Genomic DNA, 21,930 nt, shown 5'->3' with positions numbered 1-21,930 from the left:
AGATGAAACACACCAGCAGACAGTATGCGGCTAGGAAGAAAGGGTTGGCCCAGAAGCCGCACAAAGACTTGTTTGGTGGTGTGTTTCATCTTGCGTTCCCCTAAGTCTTAAGACCAATGACTTGTCTTCATTCCTTTCTTTATTTCTCTTCTTCTTAGTACCCAGATTCCTGGAATGCAAAATTAGGCCTTGGCTCTTAACGATCATTCACACCCCTTGAATGTGTGGTGATCTCACTACCTTTGTGAGATCTCTGTTCTACCTTTTACTTTGAGTATCTGCGCAAACTTGCCTCAATGTTTCACCTCTTTTCGTCTCTTTCGCCCCCTCCTTCTGCCACTACCACTTTGCAATGGTTCTGGACTTCAATCTTAGATCCATCTCTTATTCTCTTACAAATAACTACTAAAATGTAACTCACCTAATTTTCTTTTCTCGTCTCCATGCAGCCTTTGAATATAGAGTACTCCATTTTACAGTATTCTTCATTCACAAATCTACTTTTTGTGATTGCCCACAAGAGTATCTGCCTTTGTAAACTACTTGCCACATTTCATTATTCCTTTCCCATCATCTTTGCATGTGTTGCTACTTTGAAAATCAATGCTTGTTTTAGCTGCAGTGCTTTCTTTTGAGCCTGCTCATTTGTGAATTTGCTACTTCCATGGTACCGAAACAGTCGCAGAGTTGCGAATGCTATCCTAGATATGCCCAAGGTTTACTATTCCTTTTGACCTGTCTGCAGTCATTGAAATGATTGCATCCTCCTGCAATGTCTACGCCTATTGTTCAGGTGAGTAGGACTTTATGGCGGCACGGTGGCTCAGAGGTTAGCACTGCAGCCTCACAGCGCCAGGGACCTGGGTTTGATTCCAGCCTCGGGTGACTGTCTGTGCGGAGTTTGCACATTCTCCCTGTGTCTGAGTGGGTTTCCTCCGGGTGCTCCGGTTTCCTCCCACAGTCCAAAGATGTGCAGGCTAGGTGGATTGGCTGTGCTAAATTGCCCGTAGTGTTCAGGGGTGTGTGGGTTATAGGAGGATGGGTCTGGGTGGGATGCTCCAAGGGTTGGTGTGGACTTGTTGGGCCGAAGGGCCTGTTTCCACACTGTAGGGATTCTATGATAAGGACTGCTCATTTCAACTACCCCTGTAAAGCACAGAACCTGCTGTGTTGTTTTCGGCCCCAGCCGAACTTCAGTCCTCTGTAATAGCACAGGAAAATCATGTGCCGACTTCTGGACTCTGCTAACATTGCTTGAGCATTTTTGGGTCAGTTCATGGATATTGAATTTACTAAGAGCAATATTTTTGGACTTGGTCCTGGTCACTGGCCTTGGTGAGATACTGGGGTTGGAAAATTGGCAGACTTTGAATCTGAGATTCTGATGTTCCAAAGTTTTAAATCATTTGGATATGCTAAATTCAGGGTCAGAAATGAAACTTTATTTTTGTTTTAAACAAAAACTTCAGATCACTTTTTGATAACTTTTCTACAGGAGCATTTCTGGATTTTAAAATATGCATTAACATGCCCAAGTGTCTGTGTATAGCTTGTGATTTTTTTCAAAAGATTTGAGTATATCTAACTTTTTTAATATTATTCTCCCTGTGCTGCTGTGTTGTCTTGCACTTCTGTGGAGATTTGAGTTTTACGGATTGCCCTTTTGTTATCCTCAGTTCATTCTAGAGAAAATCTGACCTTTGAGCAAGAGTGAGGAGCTAATTCAACCCTAGAAAAACCTAATACCGGAATATTTCCCACCACAGGGTTTTATTTCATGAGCAACATGGGTAGTTGTTTTCTGATTCCACATATGGCTTGCCTTTGAATAATATTCAGCAATTGCATGTTGAGGTGGCTTGAATTGTTGGTCACCTAAGATTACTGATGTTTGCTCCATTGCTTGGTTCTTCATTATCTTCAGTTAATTATTATGTTAGAAGAAGTTAACCTTTCAGTTGAGGAAAGTGATTAATGCAGAATGAGTGTTCTTCTTAACAGTGCATATCCTTTGGGGAAAGTGTATTTTAACTCTTTCCCACTGACTGGTCTCGTGTGCCTGTTCAGTGTAGTCCATAACCCTAGAGAATTTTTTTGTATGAATTCACTTTTCATAGCTCATCACACTTTGGAGGACTGAGTTGTATGAATTTCCAAGTGGCACTGTTCTAACTTTGATTCCACTTTGTGGAATCATTAAGACATGCAAGACTGAGCAAATACTTGACGTAAGGGGCTTTCTCTTGATGGAAAATACTTGTTTCCTTCAGTTTTCTACTGGCTTTCATGGGGATTTGGTCAAATGTATTTAAAAGTGGTAAAGGTCATGCCTTGAGCTGGCAATTGCCAGCAATCTCCATGATTTCATTTTTGGATTGGACTGCCCACATATTGCAGTGTCAGACTGTGCTTACTTTATAGGAAAAGGATGGTTTGCTTGGTTGTAAATCTAATTTAAGCCTGACTTCTGCATTTTCATTTTGACTCTCTTCATTGATTGCTACAGATGCCAGGTGCATTGGCTCAGGCTATTATGCTGGTGCAGACCTAGTGCCACTTTGAAGTCTTGGGAATGTCTCTGGCTAAAAACAAGAGTGAACAGTATTTCAGAAAAAGTATTTTTGGCATTGTAATAGATAGGGGTAAATATTAAATCCTTAAAAAGTAATATTATGTTGTCTGTTACTACTGTCTTGTCTCCTTTACATTGTTTTTTTGAAGAAAAATATCTTGGTGATGTGATGGAGATCTCAAAAATGATAAATGGGTTGGGCAGAGAAGATGTGGAGAAAATGTGTTCCTTCTGGTGGTTCAAAACTAGAGACCCATAAGTACAAGGTAGTTACTAATCCTGCATGGATAAACTTATTTACACTTGCAAGGTGGACATTTCAACCCCTCTGCACAGGAGCAGTTGAGGTATGGAATGCTCAAAGGAAACTGGATGAATAGGTGAGAGAAAAAGGAACAAAATCAGAGATAAAATAGATGTAGTTTAGGGAGGAGATGGGTGCATTGGTACAAAACTAGTTGGGGTGAGTAGCCTGGTTCTGTGCTGTACATTCTTGGTAATTGCAAAATACCAAATTTGGAAACATGTATTTTTGGTAAATCTTGTATTGCTTTCAACGTCCTTTAACCCTGCTTGGTGCAATCCATTTGTAACCTTATTTTGACTAACTTTCTAGAAATCCATGGCAAATTATGGAAGCATGGTGCTAAATGCGATACAGTGTGTACCCTGGAATGCTTAGGCATTTTTCATAAATTCTGTTGTTTTGGCTGAATAACAAAGGACCATTTCCTTATGAAAATAAAGAAAAGTATTTTCTACCTTCATATCCACTGAATCCTAGTACAGCTTCAGCAAACTGTCTTGTGGTGATCTCCATCCACACTACAATGAATTTTTTCTTGTTTTCCTGGCCATCTTGCCTTGGACAGCTTTTGTGGTTGCTGATTATCTCTGCTACTTCACAACTTGCCATTATTGATGGATAAGCAGACACTGACTTCCCAGAGTTTGGGGCCTATGCAGCTGTAAGTATAGTTGTCATAGTGTAGCAGTTTTATTTTGGTGAAAGACGAGAGAACTATGTTGGAAGAATGCAGAGATCTGACGGTTATAGAGCCAGAGAGGTGTACTGTAGGACTAAGTTGAAGTTAGTGGGACAAGGTCATGATTTGGAAACAATAAAGATAATGTTGCAACATTGCTGCACTGCATGCCAAATGTAGACCAAGCTCATGGGTGAGTAGGACTGGTCTTCTCTGGAAGATAGCCCCACGTTGGTACTGAACTGCTATGAGTTTCATCTTGCAATTTCTGACTAAGACAGGGATAAAACCTATTGACCATCTGATTATCTTCCACAAAGCAGAGGTGGTTAAACCAGTTAACTGCCCACCCAACTGAGATTTGCAAGCTTGGCAATTATCAGGAATTGCCTCTAGGCACTGTGCTTGAATTGGCTCTCTACCTGGGTGGTAGTTTTATTTGAGTCATTGGAGAGTTGAAATTTTCTTAGCTGAATGATTACATTTTTTATAGCCTTTGTGCAGTGTTTCAAAATGCTGGGATTTCTATGCAGAATAGTTTCTTACAAGTTTTACAAATTGATATCAAATACGTGTTACAGTGTAGAATAGTACTAGATGAGGCAATTAAATGTGGATTTAAAAGTTTCGTAGTTTTGTTCAGGATATAATCGAGGGATAACGTCTTGGCCAAGCCAAATGTGAAGAAATATTCAGTGTTTGGCTTTGATGCAAAACTCATTAAAAGCAATGGTTGAAACTACTGAATCATTGCAATGGCCTTGTGGTAGTATTACTGGACTGTTAATCTAGAGATCCAGGTAGTGTTCTGAGGACCTGGGTTCGAATCCTGCCACATTAGCTGGTGGAATTTGAATTCAGTAAATAACTGGGATTAAGAGTCTAATGATGACCGTGAATCCATTGCCAATTATTGGAAAAACCCATCTGGTTCACTAACGTCCTTTTAAGGAAGGAAACTGCTGTCCTTACCTGGTCTGGACTACATGTAACTCCAGACCCACAGCAATGTGGTTGACTCCAAACTGCCCTCTGGACAATTAGGCACGGGCAATAAATGCTGGCCCAGCCAGCAACGCCCTCATTATGTGAATGAATTTTGAAAAAAAGTATTCTGATCTTTGAACATTACCATCTGGAACTCTTATTCTGATTCCTGTTTCAGTAAAGATAAACCGTACTTGCAGCTGTGCAGGTACAGGTATATGGTGATGTCTCCTCCGTAAAAGAAACAGGAAACCCTGCATAGTTGCTTGCTTTGAACTTCTCCAAATGTTCTTTGCTTTGCAGGCAATGGTTGTATCATCCATTTTACGCTGTCTTTTGAAGCTTTTTAAAGTGTGTTTTTCTTAATCCTTGCTGTTTAACCTGAATACTCACTTGGTTGACTGCTTTTGTTTTAGAACCCACTATTTTCTTTACTTGTTTTCCCTCCTTGCTTGTTAAGTTCTCTTCACCCTTGCAAAACAGATATTCTAGAGGCCGTAAAACTTGTTTATAATCTAGATTTCTTGGCTTCTGTGAATGCTAAAACAATGCACAAAACAGAATTCATCTTAATGTTTTTTTAATACACGTATCCAAATAAACCCAGGCCTTCGAAATTTTGAGGTGTAGTTTCCAACAGAATGGTTAGCAAATGAGTTTAAGTACATAGTAGCATGTAGCTGAAAGCTTCATAGATTCTGTCACATTCATAAAGGAATTATTGCTATACAAAAACAGTTTCTATATCTTAGGTTCAGTCAGCAGTTGGTTTTGATCAGAGTCCATAGTTCCCACTGCACTATAGATTTTAAGTTATTGTGATTAGTTTTTGAAGTGGGTAGCTGAGGTTTTAATGTTTTCTCTGCCATCCCCAAAGTGAGAGGATGGTGACTCTGCAGTTTCTGCTAATTCATGCATCATAAGATGGAATTCAAAGCAACTAAGTAATACTCATTAGGGTGTTGCAAAAGCTTAATTAAAGCCTAAACAAATCACATGTTTGAATTAGGATATTTGAAGGAACTGCTGCTGAAATATCGTAGCTATCAAATTGCAGGAACTGTAATAGTCAAAGATGTGTGAACTTGAATTCAAATTGTGTATTTTTGGGATGTAAAATTTGCCTCATACAGAATCCAACTTTAAAACCTGTTTGGAAAGAGTTTTCAGAATTATCTGGAGCCCTATTTAGCTTCAGAATTTTATGGCTTTTGGAATATATTAATATATGGTAAATACTTCAAATCTCTAATTTTATAATATGCTTACTTTTAATCAGTTTTTATCTTAACTCATTGCACTTGCTCAGCAGTTTGGCTTAGCTTGAATGTTACATTCACTTCTATGGCCTGAATTCACTTGAAGTACAGTAACCTTTTACCATGCAAAGTGTTTCTCTATTTCCCATCAGTATTAGATTGGGCATCAGATTAGATTGCATTCACCCTAGATATTGTTGACATGAAGTGAAACTATGCTCTCTTGCAGATTGTTGTAAATGCAACAGAAAATACTGTTTAATGTAACGTAACAATCATATTATAAAGTAACTGCAATATTGAACCCAAGTAATCTAATCAAATTTCCGTTTAAACTACAAGTTATTTAATAGCCAGCAATTTGATTGCAGGTTTTTTCTGATTTATATTCTGAACATAAAACAGTTCAAAGCTTTGTGTAAACATAACTCTGAGTCTCCGTGGAACCCTTTTTCCTGCAAAGTTCAGGTGCCCTTGGTTTGTGGGCAACTGTAGTTTGATTTTTGTTCACCTGGGGTACCCTAATGAAAAGTTTATCAATTTGATTGTCAAGTTGGGGGTGTGGGATGGTATCAGCTATGAGATTTGCAAAGCAATTTGCAGGCAGCACAATTTTCTTCTTGTTTCTAATAATTACTAGTTTGATTTTTGTGGATTATGAGAGACTTGAGGCATGGCATAGGATTTTTAAAACAAGTACTCTGAAATTGATCGCAGCTGTTTAAGAATGCGCTTGGGCAAGTTGATTCGTTGAAAGAACAGGAGATATGGGAATAGAACATGCATGGGTGAGGTCCATTACTCAGATGAAGAGAAGTGGGCTTGCTGGGCTCTTCTGTGTAAATGTTATTAAAGTGCTTTTGACTAACGAAAATCAGAATGCTCAGATTTCTTACTCAAGACTTCAAATGAATGCAGACCAATTGGACTGTAGTTTTAAACTGTGTATGTGGTCTTCAAGTGCCTATGCTATTCACCACAACAATGCAGAAAGTTTGACTACTTCTGGTCTAGGCTACTGCATGGAAAGTTTGCCTGGGTGAAGTAAATAACATTTGGCCAAATGATGCAGAGCTTTTCCAACATGAGTCAATATGCTTGGGATCTTTGAATAAATAAGAATCCTTCTAAAAAGAATATTTCAATGTTGTCGAGATTGATAAACTATCTGTTGATCTGACACATGAAATGAATCAAATCCATAGTTCCTGTGTTCTTGTTCTTATTGTGTCCTTTTTCAGAATATGTGTTAATGTGATGCTTTTGACATTTTGTAATTATCAGTAAAAATTCAACAAGATCTTGTGCACACCAGAATTTAACAACTTATTATTTGACAAACTACCTGAGCCCATTTGCCTCAATTAATGTTGCATCGTTTGGATTGCAAATGAGTGCACTGGGTTTCAAACTGTCTGCAAGACTTTAACCCTACTGAGCAAGTTTTCTGAGTGTCCAATGTGTCCTTTGATAACTTTTTGTCCTGGGAATTTTCTTATTCCTGTGTCTGCTATGGAGATGAGTTTAAATTCCCTGCCTTGATTATTTCAAGAATCTCTAATGCAGATTAAATATTCCTACAATTCATCATTCAGCACTGCTGCACACAATCCTGCTGTGGAGCCATAACACTCCTTTAAGTTTTCTGGGTCAAAATCCCAGAACTGCTTCTGGAGCAGTACTGTTGGTGTACTTACACTAGATACATTGAACAGTTCAAGAAGGTGGTTCACCACTTCTCGACTCAAGAGTGGCCATAAAATGCTGGCCTTAGCAATGTGCTGTCATTCCATGAAATAATTTTTAAGACTACTTGGGCTTCTAAATTGAGCCTACTTGATTTCCAAATTCAAATCCTTCCTGAAGTTCTGTTACCTACCTTTTCTTGAATCAGCATGTGTCTAGGTAGCATTTGCAGCTGTTGTTTGCAACTCTGTCTAGTTTTATTCCCTTTAATCACTGAATTCAAGAATGTGTGTGAATCTAGATGAGCCTTTAAATGATAGGCTGGGTTATTTGGGAGAGCTTCAGGTGAAATCAGATTGGTGTGCAATGCCTGTTAGGAACTGGTAGTTTCATTTTGACTGTCAGATGTGGCGTTTTCCTGAAGGCAACTTTGGCATTCGGCCATTCATGATTGCAATGGCTCTAAGTTCCAAAAGAACCACTTTGTCCAGATATACAGACGACTTTTTTTTTCAAGGATATATTTTTCAAGCAGCACTTTCAGATCTGAACTTTGTTTTTGTTTCAAAAGAACAGTTTTTTGATCTTAATTCTCTCAGAGACATAAAGTAGGATTATTGTGATGCCCTACAAATGGGCAGTAGGAATGTTTACTCATAAGTGATGTTTTGGGTTAAACTGTCTTGAGCAGTGGTTTAAACAGAGCAGTGGAAATGAGTACTGAGAATTTATTTTCCACGACCCTGTCAGTTCTCTAGGTCAATTCTTAGTTTGCATATTTTTGTTTGACTATGCTGTGTAATGTATTTTCTAATGAGTTAAATAATGAGCAGTCATCAATCCAGTGCTATCTACCGCTTTTAATGTTTTCAATTAAATTTCTATTTCAGACCACAATATTTAATGGGCTGATTCACCTTGTGTCTTCCATCTGGAAAGGGATCATGATTGTAAACTGCTAGTCAAGTGAAAACTGATTGCCCTTCAATGATAGTTCAGTAGCTTGTCGATGCAAATTTTGACATTGTCTGTGATTCTCTGTCCAGTCCTCATTATAACTTGTTGGGGTACAACTCCATGGAAGCCCTTGATTTCTTGCTAAAATGGCCTGTCCTTGCCCAGCATTTCTTGAGGACTTTCTAGGAACCATTAGCAAACAATTGACATTTCTTTTTCCTTCTCCCCTGCCACCCAGAAATGGAGACCAGTTGACTCTAATACAATTCTGGCTTAGATCAACTGACTTTGACCAAGAAATGAGCCAAGGACCTTTGATTATCTATGTGGTGTAATACCATCGCAAATGTCTTATCTACAAACTTTAATTCTACCCAGCAGCTGGACTTCTGTGGACTGTTCCTTCAGTGTAATAATCGGTATTGCTTAGTGAGATATTATCTGCCTCCTGAATTCATTTTTTGTAAAATTGTTTGTTTGAGTTGTTGAGTTCTGTCGTGGGTCTGCCTGTAGTCTTGGGTCAAGGATGGTTGATGAAACAATTTTGCTTCTCCTTGCAACCTTCACCACTCCCGGCACCCTGAACGGTTTCAGACTTGATTATTTGCTTGATCTACCTGAATTTGTCCCCTAAATGGCAGTTCAGAGACCAAATCAATTCAAAACGTATGGAAAATAACGAGCCCACAAACTGAGCAAGGAACAATTACTGTTTATGTAGCCTTGGGGCAGCCAAACAAGTATTTTATATTTATCATTGTTTGATGCCCCAGTTTCCTGCTGTTCCTACACTGAGATGTTAATGAAAGTACTTTTCTAGTACAGAGTATTAAAAAATATTTTGACTGTTTGGAATGTGACTCTGCTTGTAGTTACTTTTGTTGAAAATCTAGCTCCTTTTACATATGCAGTGACAGCTTGTGTGCATCACTACTTACAATAAAGAAATTCAGACAGGCATCTTGGTTCATAATTTTTACTTTACCTCCTAATAAACCTCTTTTTCAAATTTTAGCAAATTTTTTTGGCAAATTTTTTTTCATATAGGACTGTTCTGTAGCTGTTTGAAAACATTTTCTTTCACTGCTTGCGGCTGCTTGACTTTCTATTCATAGTCGATGCAAAGCTGCTACTTGAAGTAACTTGCAGGATGAGTTGTACCACTCTGCAGCTGCTGACACCACTCAGCCCTCCAATTTCTTTTTGGTCTATTTGTATAACTTGTGAATTTTGAATAAACGAGAAAAATGGTATTTGTAGGAGAATGCAAATATGTTTACAAAAACTATGGGTGCAAATTATCTTTTGCTTGTTTTGAAATAATCTAGCCATTTAAGCACTTCAGTGGGTATGTTACTTGAGAATTTTTTTGGATTTGATACTTCTGCTTGACAAAGCCAAACATCTAGTGACCCTTCTGTACGGTATTTATTGTGGAAGTACGTTATTGGAAAATCCTGGTTGGAAGTCTTTGGACTTGTGCACTATTTTGCACATGTGAGCATTGAAGTAAATGCAGTTTTTCGGTCGGGCTAGTAAATTCTTAATGCTCTTAAATCGGCGAGGTATTGAAGTTTTTTGAAACCTAGCAGTGAATGGCAGCAGCTGAACACTGAGACTGTACCCAGGTAATTGTCATAAATATGCACCCTATTAGAATCTGAAATGCAACGCAGACCTACGTATCGGGGAGACCAAACACAGACTTGGGGACCGGTTTGTGGAGCATCTGCTCTGCGTGCAACAACCAACCCAACCTTCTGGTTGCCATCCATTTTATTCCCCCTCCCAGTCCCCTGGTGATATGTCCATTCTTGGCCTCCTCCACCCTCAGTGAGGCCAAACGCAAACTGGAGGAACAACACCTGACAATTTGCCTTGGGAGCTTACAGCCCCATGCCCTCAATATTGACTTCAAACTGAAAAATCCACCCCCCACCTCCGATTTACTTTTGGTCTCCTCTCCTCCTCCCCAGTCCTGACAAAAGATTTTGGCCCAAAATGTTGACTTTCCTGCTCCTTGGATGCTGTGACATGCTGTACTTTTCCAGTGTCACATCCATTAACTCTGGCATCCAGCATCTGTGGCCCTTACTGTCTCTAAGTCAGTGTGTATTGGTCAAATAGCAAGACAGCTAACTTGTAAAATTTGGAAAGTGAAATTTCAATCAAGGTCCAGTTTGAAGTCATTGAATCATTTGACTAGTCTAAATTTACTACACAATGAAAAATTAGCTATTAATCGAATCACAGAATTCGTAGAGCCCCTACTTGGCCCAACAAGTCCACACTGACTTTCCGAAGAGCAACCAATCCTATCCCTGTAACCCTGCATTTCCCATAGCTAATCCACCTAGCCTGAACATCCCTTGACACTATGGGCAATTTAACATGGCCAATCCACCTAACCTGCACATCTTTAGACTGGGAGGAGACTGGAGCACCCAGAAGAAACCCACACAGACACGGGGAGAATATGCAAACTCCCCACACACACTCGCTTGAGGCTGGAATTGAACCTGGGTCCCTAGAGCTGTGAGGTAGCAGTGCTAACCATTGAGCCAATGTGCCACCCTAATATCAATTGGCTGGCCAAAATGCCCTATTTTGTGTGCTGTACAGCAAATCCTGAATGCAGTTTTTATTTAGCTGATAGAAACTTGCGGATATGTGGTGACTGGTCATGAAGTAGCTGTAGTTGAAATCTGTGGAGACCACTAAGTAATCTGTCCATGTCCAGCACTCCACCTCCCCTCCTTTCTTCTCTTACCATCACTGCCTAGCTAGCTCAGAAACTCAAGGTCTTGCTGCACCTGCTCTCTATCAGTTTGGTTTTAAATAATTAATCCTTTTTAAGATATAAAGGTAAAATACTGTGGATTCTAGAAATTTGAAACAAGCAATGCTGCAGAAACTCTGATCTGGTAACATCTGTGGAGAGAAAGAGTTGACCGAGTCCTGTAAACTTCAGAACAGCAGTTCAGTTCTGCAGAGGCCTTTTGGACTCGGTTGGCTCTGTTTCTCTGTCCACATGCTGCCAGTCTTGTTGAGTTTCTCAAATCCTCCAGGTTCCACAATGTTCATATAATTTGTAAAGAATCAATTGTTTAACAGATTTCATGGTTGATATTGAAATTATTTGAGATTTTTTGAATTTTAAGGTTGTTTATTTCTCCCCTCTTTTACAGCAAAAAAGGCTTCAATGTCCGATCGTTTGGCACAGGAACACACGTGAAGCTACCAGGACCGGCCCCGGACAAGCCAAATATATACGATTTCAAAACTACATATGATCAGATGTACAGTGATCTCATTAGGAAAGACAAAGAACTGTATCCATGAGGCACACTTTGTTTTTAGGTCACTGGTTCCAAGGTGTCTGTGTTTGTATTTTTATTGTAGTGGTGCACCTACTCTGCAGTTCTGTAAATTCAAAGGGTAAGAAAATACAATGCCAAGGATGAGTCAGGTCTCTTGCGCCTTCTGGTGTTTTGTCAGTCTGCTTTAGTTGAGTTATGCTTTAATCAAAGTGTTACACTAAGCACAGGCGAAATAACTCCTTTTACAAGGTTGCATCATAACTTGTGTAGGTAATGCAGGGGCCCATTGATTTAGTTGCTGCATGTCCAGCAAATTTCCCCTACTCCGCTTTAAGTTCTTCCTATTTAGGTACTCCAGATCCTGTAATGACCTTTAATTTTCATCTAAAAGAAATAGGAACTTTGGTACTGGGCATCCTGTTCTTCACTGAGGAGTAGCAGAAACATAAGAGCCAATTTATAGCTGAATGATCCATCTCTGTATTTAAATACTTGGAACTTTTTCTAATGGGAAACAGACAATCATGACTCAACTGTTGACTATAACAGTCTCAGAAACAAATATAAACAACAGGCGTTATTACTGCACTGAATTATGAAATTAGTGCAGTGGGATTAATGTCTTCAGGTCTGATTTGTGTATATCTTCATTGCCAAAATGTGATACGTGGAACGTGATCTAATCCATGTTGAATGAATTCAAACTAGTATGGCATCATGGAGAAAGCCTTGCCAGACTATCATTCATAGGTTTGAGTAAAATATATAATCTGCAGTAACATGCACCAAATTCGCAGTTCGTTGGACAATTAAACTAGTTGAAGAAGATTACAGTGCACAGAGTGAAGGAACTAGTGGCATTCACTCTGGCTGAAAGGTGAAAATGAGTAAATTTGTTAGAGAAAAATTGCAGCATTAAACTAAATTGTGAACACATTCATTGATATTGCAATTTGGCTGGGACTTGTTTTTTTTAGTTTGCGCACAGGCTGAAGCAAATACACTACATTGAAAATAATCAAACCAGTGATAATGATCACTGGCTCATCTTCAAACTAATTGCTGAAAAGTAATTGAACTTAACTCTAGTTAAAAATGGGTAGTTTTCTCATGCTCCTGTAGTTTTCCTCTTGTTATCAGCTGTTTTGGCTTATTTTAAGTTGTGTAACTAGATTTGTACCAAATGTAACTTTTGCCTATGTAGTTTTCCTTATATTTCCTAATCAAGATATTCTGCATTCATTTTGCATTTAACTACTGGCATAACCTGTTCTGGAGACTGACAGAATTATTGTCCAGTAGTCTTTTTGTTGCCTGAAATGTAGGTTCAAAATCTGGTTTTCCAAATGGCAGCTCAGTTTCTAAGAATTGATATGACTACAGTGCAAATTTTTGTGAAAATTCAGGTTTGGCAGAACGCCAGTTAGTAGACTTATTTATCTTTTAAGGTAACATCCTAGGAACTATAAGAGAATGAATGGTTAAAGTTGAGCAGAAATAAATTGTGGCTAACTGATGCTTGATTAGCAATTGTAATTAGCTTAGATTTAGGAATTTGAAGCACAGAAGGTCATTTGGCCCATTGTCTGTTCTAGTCAACCATATTAATCCCATTTTCTACCTTTTGACCCATAGTGTTGCCATAGCCTCCAAACAAGTGACTGTCTAAATGCTGCAAGAATGTTACATGCGTTTCTGACTCTTTGACCCTTTTAAGCAGATTTCCAGACTTCCAGCAACCTCATTGGGAGTAGAAAATTCACCTCCACTCTTCTGAGAACCTTTTAAATCTTTGTCCCTTGATTTATTGATTGCTCTACTAATAGAAAAAGTGCCTTCCTATTTCCCTCTATCTGTACCCTCATAACCTGTACAGGGGTAACAGGTCCCCTCTTGGCCTTTGCTGCTTTAAGGTAAATAACCTCAATCTCGCTCAAAGCTCAGTCCCTCCAACCGGGGCAAGATTTGGTATATTTCCTCTGCACCATCTCTAGTGCAGTCACTATCCTTCTATGATGTTACCAGAAATGAACACCTCACTACATTTGTGGCCTAAGCAGAGTTTTGTACAGCTTCAGCATAACCGCCTTGCTCTTGTGTTCTGTGCTGTACTTGTAAAGGCAGGTTTCCCCGCATGCTGCCTTACCCACCATACCTACCTGCCTCGTTACCTTTTCAGAATCTGTGGATATACGCATCAAGATCCACCTGATCTTCACTATTTTCCAGGGTGCTACCATTTATAGAGTAATCCTCCCCAAATGCATTACCACACATTTTTTCTGGGTTGAATTCCATTTGTGACTGCTAGGTCTAGCTGACCCAAGCAGTCTGTTGACAGTCTGCAGATTATGGCTATCCTCCTTGCTATTTGCCGCACTACAATTTTATGCCACCATGGACATCTTGATCATATCCCCTACATGCAAGTCCAAATCATTAATATATGCAACAAACAGCAGGGACCGCAGCACCAAGCCATGTGACATGCCACTGGAAAGAGACAGCCAAACACACACATCCCTCTACCATATTGGCTTCCTGCCTCTCAAAAGCCTTGCTAATGTCCACAGACCACATCAAATAGATAGCCACATTGTCATTCCTAGTGCTTTTTAAAAAAAAAAAGGTCAAATTTGTTAAACGTGACCTTTTGCTTAACAAAGTCATGCTGTCTATACCTGATAAATCAGTGTCTCTCCAAGTGGAGACATGTTCTGTCCCTAAGAATCGTATGTAATAATTTCCCCACTACTGAGGTTGGACTGACTGGCCTGCAATTTCCTGGTCTAATCCTATTCCTTTGTTAGTAACAGAGCAATGTTAGCAGAAGCCTGGTACCTGACCTGTAGCCAGAAAGGATTTGAAAATAATTGCCAGCGCCCCTGATATCTCCACCTTCAAAAGTCTGCGTCCATCTCACCCAAGCTTGTGGATTAATCCTCTCTTTAAGGCTGCTAAGTTTGCTGTACCTCCTTTCAAAGTTCTCCACCTCGATGGTACGTAGCTGCATTTCCTCTTCCACTGTATATTCCACTTAGTCTTGCTATACCTCTTTCTTATCTAGCCTATGTTACCTCTGCTTTCCAAACTCACTTGCACTCATTTTAACTTATTAATTCCATCTCCGTTTTTTTTCCCCTCTGAGCTACTAGTCATGATCTCATACCACTGCCAGACTAGTTTAAAACCATCCCGACAGCCCTACCAAAACCTTGCAAGGTTGTTAGCCCCGTTCTGTTTTAGATGTAATCGATCCGACTTGTACAGAACCCCAGAAATGGTCCTAATGCCTTACGAGTCTAAAGCCCTCCCTCCAGTGCCATCTATCAAGCCATCCTTCTATTCTTCTACTCACTATTTTATGGCATCAGGAGTAAACCAGAGATTAGTTTTTTGAACTTCTGCGTTTCAATTTCCAATCTAGTTTCCTAAAGTCTGCTTGTAATCTCTCTTGTAACCTAATCTCTCTCTCTTTTTCGGTGTCATTGATCCCAACCTGGACCTTGACTCCTAGCTGTTTATCACTAAGACCTCTGAGCCCGGCACCTAGAGGCGTGCGCAAGCGCACGCACACGGCCTCTTGCAAGGAAGGCCAACATATCCTTTGACTTCTGAATCTCTGCAAGTGCCTGTTTACTTTCATTGACTGGTGTGCAAGGACATCCAAATCCCTTTCTACATTGACATTACCCAATATATCACCATTTAAATAATGCTGAAGTGTCTTAATTTCACATTTGTCCATGTTATGCTGCATCCATCATGTGTTTGCCCACATGCAGTCAACTTGTCTAGATTGCACAGTAACTTTCTTTGTTTTTCTCTCAATTGTACCTAGTTTTGACATCAACAAACTTAGAAATATCCCAGTTGGTTCCCTCATTCAAGTCAATTATGTCAATTGTAATTGTTGACATCCAAAAACTGATTCCTGCATTGCATCACTAATCATTGCATGCCACATAGAAAACGACCCAGTTATTCCCATTCCGTTTCCAGTCGTGTTATCCAATTCTCAATCCATGTCACTGTTACTTCAATCCTGTTTAATTTTGCTCTCTAGCCTCTTCTGTGGGACCTTATCAAAAGCCTTCCTGAAATCCAAGCGCACCACATCCACTGGTTCTCCCTCATCTCCCTCTATTAGTTAACATCCTTAAAAAAAACTACTCAAGATTAGTTTAGCATGATTTCCCCTCCATAAACCCATGTAAGTTGTCTTGTTCTGTTATCATGTCTCTTATAACATACCTCAACATCTTGTCCACTTTTGATGTTAGACTATATAAGCTGTTTCCTTCTATTCACTCCCAAAAGTCATAAATAATACTGATTTGAGACCACAGTCAAAACATGAAGGAAAAGGGTAATAATTACCAATTCTCATTTTTATAAAAGTTAATGCAGAGGGCAGAGTATTTCTTTCGGGGATAGAAAGGGTCACTGGGAATGGAGTGCACGAGTGTGTGGCTGATGTAACAACTGAAGAGTTTAATACCACGCTTCCATGTTCGTACTGTGGGTTAATTTCATCCCTATGAAGTTGAGTCTAGTGCTGCAATTTTTTTAATGCAAGTTATGTGCTTCACACTTAAATGCGCGATTACCATCTTTGTATTGTGCAATTTTAAAAAATTTTTAGTCTAAGGTTTTGACTAAGTACTCAACGTCACCCACTCCACTGAACATTGAGTGCAGTATGCAAGAAATAATGCTGCATCCAAGCATTCCTTAGATTAATTTTTATTCCAAATCTATTTTTGAAATCGAATACTGTCAGCCTCCCTAGCCTCTGCTGTATCCAGGACAGGTAGTGTGACAACATGCAGCCTGTGAAATATGTTGATTTGGAAATTGGGTCACAATACACGCGCAGTTGGAGTAAGTTAGAATGGCATTTTTACTACAGGAGCAGGTCGACCCAGCACTTGTAATTGTATGCACACAATAGTTGAGGCAGATTCCTAACTTGCCAATTGAATTGGAATACTACTGTTTGAAGAAGCTCTGTGGATACTTTGGGCAAAATATCAAGCTTGTGATTAACTATGGGTTCTGTCTGGATATATTTTGCTTGAGGAATACTGTAGAAATGCAAATTACTACTGAATTTATCAGTATAAATTCTGTAGCTTGTGTTGTGAGCCCTGGATTAAATGGTGCTTTGGAACTTCCTTTCACGTCATCCATTATATAGGTATTCTGTCTGTGGTCTAGTTGTAATGGCAAGTTGAAAATTCTCTGGATAACTGTCAAGTGTAATCGAAGTTAAATTGGGAGTTATAGAAGGCAAACGCCTTGTCTCGTGTGTACTCCAAAACACTTCAACCATTTAAACACCAAGTACAGTCACTTGAGTTCTGATAGTATACCTACTGGATAATGTAAGTCTTGTCTAAAGGTGCCATAGTCTTACCAGGTTTAAGGGCTATGCTCTCATTAGAGAGACAATTGGTAGTGGTTTAACCTGAGGTCACCACGCCTCATGACAGAGGCCGAGAAGGAGTTTTTTTCATGGTAACCACAGCCAGTGTGGGAATTGAGGCCATGCTGCTGGTGTCACTTTGCATTGAAAACCAACTGTATAACTCTCAGCTGAAAGATTATAATCTCGCTTCAGTATTTTTCCTTCCATACGCAGCATTTGACAGGCAAAAAATCAGCTTGGCCTGTGCGCTCTATCATGAGCATAATTTTACAGCATCCCTTGCCCTCCAACAGCTGTAATCATGCCCTATGCCCAACTGTCCCCAGTTCCTTCATCAATGAATCTTTCTTTGGCACATGGTCAGATATAGGGATGTTTGCACAATGTTTGGTACTATTTGAGATTTCAGATGTTGAACCAGTCCTTGTTCAAATGCAGTAAGGCCTGGATAACATTGTCCGGCATCTGTGGTGCAAATGACAGTGGTCTTCAACAAGAGAGAATCTACTTTCCCTCGATATTCAATGGCATCACCATTGCTGAATCCCCAACTGTCACTGTCTGTGGGTAGGGGTGGGACTGATTGAATACATACTGTGGCAACAAGAACTGGTCAGATCCTTGGAGTTCTGCAATGACTAACTCACCTGCCTCCCTAAAGCCTATCCATCACACCCAAGTCACAGGTAAGGAGTGTATTGGATACTCTCCACTTGCATTTCCAACAGCACATGAAGCTCAACACCATCCAGGACAAAGCAGCCTGCTTGATCTGTACTCTATTCATCCCCTTAATCGTTCACTCCCTCCACCACCACATAGTGGCAGCAGTATTTACCATCTGCATGTTGCACTGCATGAACTCTCCATGGCTTCTTCATTACCACTTGCCAAACATGACGTTTACCATGTAGAAGGGTGAGATGAGCAGATGCATGGGAAGTTTCTTTCCAAACCACATGCCATTCTGGCTTGGGACTATGTCACTGTTCCTTCAACCAAAATCCTGGAACTTCCTTCATTTACAGCATTGAATCAATGCATGAAGCACATTGACTGTAGCAGTTTAAGGATGATAACTCACCTCCTTTCTTCAGGACAGTTGGGGATAGGTAACAAATGCTGGCACTGCTTGCATCCAATAAAATTATTTTTGCCTAAAGCCATAATCAATTTAGGATGCAGATGAACGTAGAAACATTGGAGCAGGAGGAGGCCATTCGGCCCATCGAGCTTGCTCTGCCATTCTTCACGATCGTGGCTGATCGTCCAACTCAATAGCCTAATCCTGCTTTCTCCCCATAACCTTTGATCCCATTTGCCCTAAGTGCTATATCTCATCGCCTCTTGAATACATTCCATGTTTTGGCATCAGCTACTTCCTGTGGTAATGAATTCCACAAGCTCACCACACTTTGGGTGAAGAAATGTCTTCTCATCTCCATCCTAAATTGTCTACTCCGAAGGGCAATCAAAACTAGACCAGGTGACCAAATTGACAATGGTTTGTATAAAATGCTGTGTGCTTTGACAATCATAAGCCAGGTATGTGATGTTGTGTACATGTTAAGAGGCTGCACACTATGAGTTGCTAATTTTTGTAAATGTTAACTTTGAAAGAGAGAATCTTCTGACATTAAGTTGTTAGGGTAACCTAGTTTCCCCACCTTGTGAAACTTGAATGTATGGATCTTAATTAATTTTCTTGCTCTTGCTCTTGCTCACTTTTTCTCAAACTGGATAGGGTTTTGAGGCCTAATCAGCGCCTTGTTTTGGACTACATGACGTTGGGTTTTTAGTTTAATTGCCCTGGTAATGCATCCTAATGCTGTATTGTTTCATAGCACTGTTTGCTTACCTTGAGAATTAAACACCTGAGCAGTCTTATTCTTTCTCAACAAACTTTAGTTCTTTACCGTGTGGGAAACAAGTAGGTGTGACATTGGCTTTGTTTGCCTTAACGTCCGACTGTTAATTCGCCTGATGTAGACTATTTTGCTATTGAATCGAGACCTTTATGCTGGCACATATCTTTGTATCATACTTTCAGGCTATTTCTTGCCCTACCGCCATGCCTACATTCAAGTAATGAACATAGTTGCCGATCGACTGTTTCCTTTTTGTTCCGAGGAGGTTCTGTGCTCTAACTCCAATTAAGTTCTGCATGGAACATCAAATTAACGTGACGAATGTATGTTTTAACCTTTTTACATTAAAGGTCCATCTGCAAAAGACAAGTATATTGTTTTCAGTGCAGTTGTTTATTTCAGCAAGTACTTCCCAGCTCAAATGCTGAATTAAAAAGCTGCCATAAGTGGTCCCTCTTTGACATCACTGGAAATTTGTCTCCAAGCAGGTCCATAATGATTGGGTTTGCAGAAGTGCAGTTAATTCTTAGTCCAGTATTGACACTTCCTACCTATTTTAAAAACAATTGCAGCCTGTGCAGCTGCTTACTGTCAAAAAAATACTTTACATTAATCCAATGTGATTTCCAAGCCTACCTTCATCTACCACCCTCTTAAGTTTCTTAAGATTTAGTTTGATTATTAAGACACCTAATTTCTGCAGAATTTGAGTGTCTTTAAGTAACGTGCCATTCAGATGATCATATAGACCATCTTGCCTATGATTGAGGTCATTGACTTGCTCTGGTGCAGTTCTGCAGGAATCAGCATCCCTTTCTTTCCTTGTAAATGGCTATGCTTCATTTGTGAATACCAGTGGTAAGTATTAACAGTCTGTTTCACTACATGTGAAGAGTAGAGAATTGGTAGGATGATAGTTAAGCTGCATTGTCCTCTTTGACAGTTACATTTCCCCCTTTCTACAGGATAGCCATGAGACATCTCTGCAGCTCATGGATTCTAAGGTGTCATGGCTCACTTTACTGAAACGTCAGCTGCTTTGCACAGAGCAGGCTCCCTTATTTGTCTGGCCGTGTTTCCTTGAATCATGGAGAAGCTACTTTTGGTTAATTTAAGCTTGCTTTACTCTGACATTGCCTTGATTAGTGAATTTTACCTATGATGAAACTCAAATCATTCATACATCAGTGAAAGCCATTTTCCAATTTTAAAAATTGTGTAGCATTATTAATATAGAATGCTTAACTTGTTTAGTTGTATTTATACAAAATTCAACTGTACTAATCATTACTTCTGTTGAGGATTTATAATTTTATGTAGAGTAGGTGGACTTAAGAATCTGCCATTAACCAGTGGTTTTTCTGTAACCAGTGAATGATGGCACATTTGTACTGGGCTTTCAAATGCCTGACTAAAGTGTACAAAACTGAGTCAGGCTTCTTGAAGATATTGTTAAATACAAGTGTAGGTTGTTCAGCACAGGCAGACCATTTGGTCCAACTAGTTCACCTGGTGTTTACTCTTCCCACCAGCTTCACATCCTACTCTTCATCTAAATGTGTCAGCATAACCTACAATTTGTTTTCCTTTTATGTGCCACTTGAGTGAATCTCTCCCGTTTTCATCAACTATTAACTGTGGCATCAAGTTTTACATTCCAGTCTTTCCAGTAAAGACTGTTGAAAAGCTTATTTATGGCCACTTGCTTTTTTTCCTCCCAAGGTTTTTCCACCTTCATTTGGTATTCTGTTCCTCATGTGCTTTGCATGTACGTGAGGACACTAGTAGGGCAGTTAATATTTTCCCCTTTAAAATAGTTGACTGGTTAGAGTTCTGGTGCTTGCTGTAAATACTTTCTGCACATTGTAAATTGTTATTTCTCATAGGAAGCTTTGGCAAGAGTTTATCAATGCATCATTTTGAAAACCCAAATGTGGGATTTGGACTTGGTTACAGTTTTAATAATAGAACAAAAATGGTTGGACTCGAGTTTGGGTTTTATCAGTCCTGAAAACTATCAGGTGAAGGAATTTACTGTGAACTACCATGGACTGAATGAGCATTCTGAAACCAGTAATGCACAGAAATCTTTAAAGAATCTGATGCTGTTGTGGCTGGCTGTTTTTCAGTTTGCTATTTTTCTGTCCCACCCCTTCATTTTTATCGCAACCCTTCTTTTTGAAAGGGATGAAAATTTCTAAATTTGTAGCTTTGTCCATTGATATTATCCCTGATTTGTTTTTGTAACACTTGGGAATCATGAAAAATGCCTGTAATTAACTGGCTGTGTAATGTCAAGAATACAAATGATGAATTTTTGGAGTCCTTGTTATTGTTACATTTGGGACTTATGTAGTTTCTGACCTGGCTTGGGAAAATTATACAAATGAATATTTTTTGGCTTTACATTCTGCCAAGGTATGCAGTGATGGCCAGTGAATACTCTGTTATATAGCTACTCCCCAAATAGACTCTACAGGTATTCCTAACTACTACCATAAGGTGGTTCTGGAACCAGTAACATCTCAAGCACTCTGTAATTCACTCATGGGATGCGGGGTTGCTGGCTGGCTAGCATTTGTTGCCCATCCTTAGATGCCCTTGAAAAGATGGTGGTGAGATGCCACCTTAAACTGCTGCAGTCCATGTGCTGTAGTTAGGCCCAGTTTTGCTAGGACTCCTTGATACCTATATACTGCTTTGATGTCAAACTTGCTTCCCCCTCCGAAGATCAGCTTTTTTCTTGTCCATGTTTCGATCATGGCTGTAATGAGGTCAGGGCTGAGTGGGCCTGGCAGGACCCAAACTGAGCATGACTAAACATGTTAATGTTGAGTAAGTGATGCGCTATAGCACTGTGACAC

General features: G+C 39.6%; 1 protein-coding gene across 1 annotated transcript in view; it reads left to right on the top strand.

Annotated features, from left to right (window-relative positions):
• The window catches only part of ssu72 (SSU72 homolog, RNA polymerase II CTD phosphatase), a 106,019-nt gene that overhangs the window by 708 nt on the left and 83,381 nt on the right, over positions 1-21,930 (top strand). The window contains exon 2 of the mRNA XM_048615105.1: positions 11,636-11,779. Coding sequence (XP_048471062.1) covers positions 11,636-11,779 — 144 coding nt within the window. The remainder of the gene's footprint in view (positions 1-11,635; positions 11,780-21,930) is intronic.

Source organism: Rhincodon typus, chromosome 31 (assembly GCF_021869965.1).
Source record: "Rhincodon typus isolate 14 chromosome 31, sRhiTyp1.1, whole genome shotgun sequence".
Lineage (NCBI taxonomy): Eukaryota > Metazoa > Chordata > Chondrichthyes > Orectolobiformes > Rhincodontidae > Rhincodon > Rhincodon typus.
The sequence above is the reverse complement of the archived record's forward strand: the minus strand, read 5'-3'. Positions and strand labels throughout refer to the sequence as shown.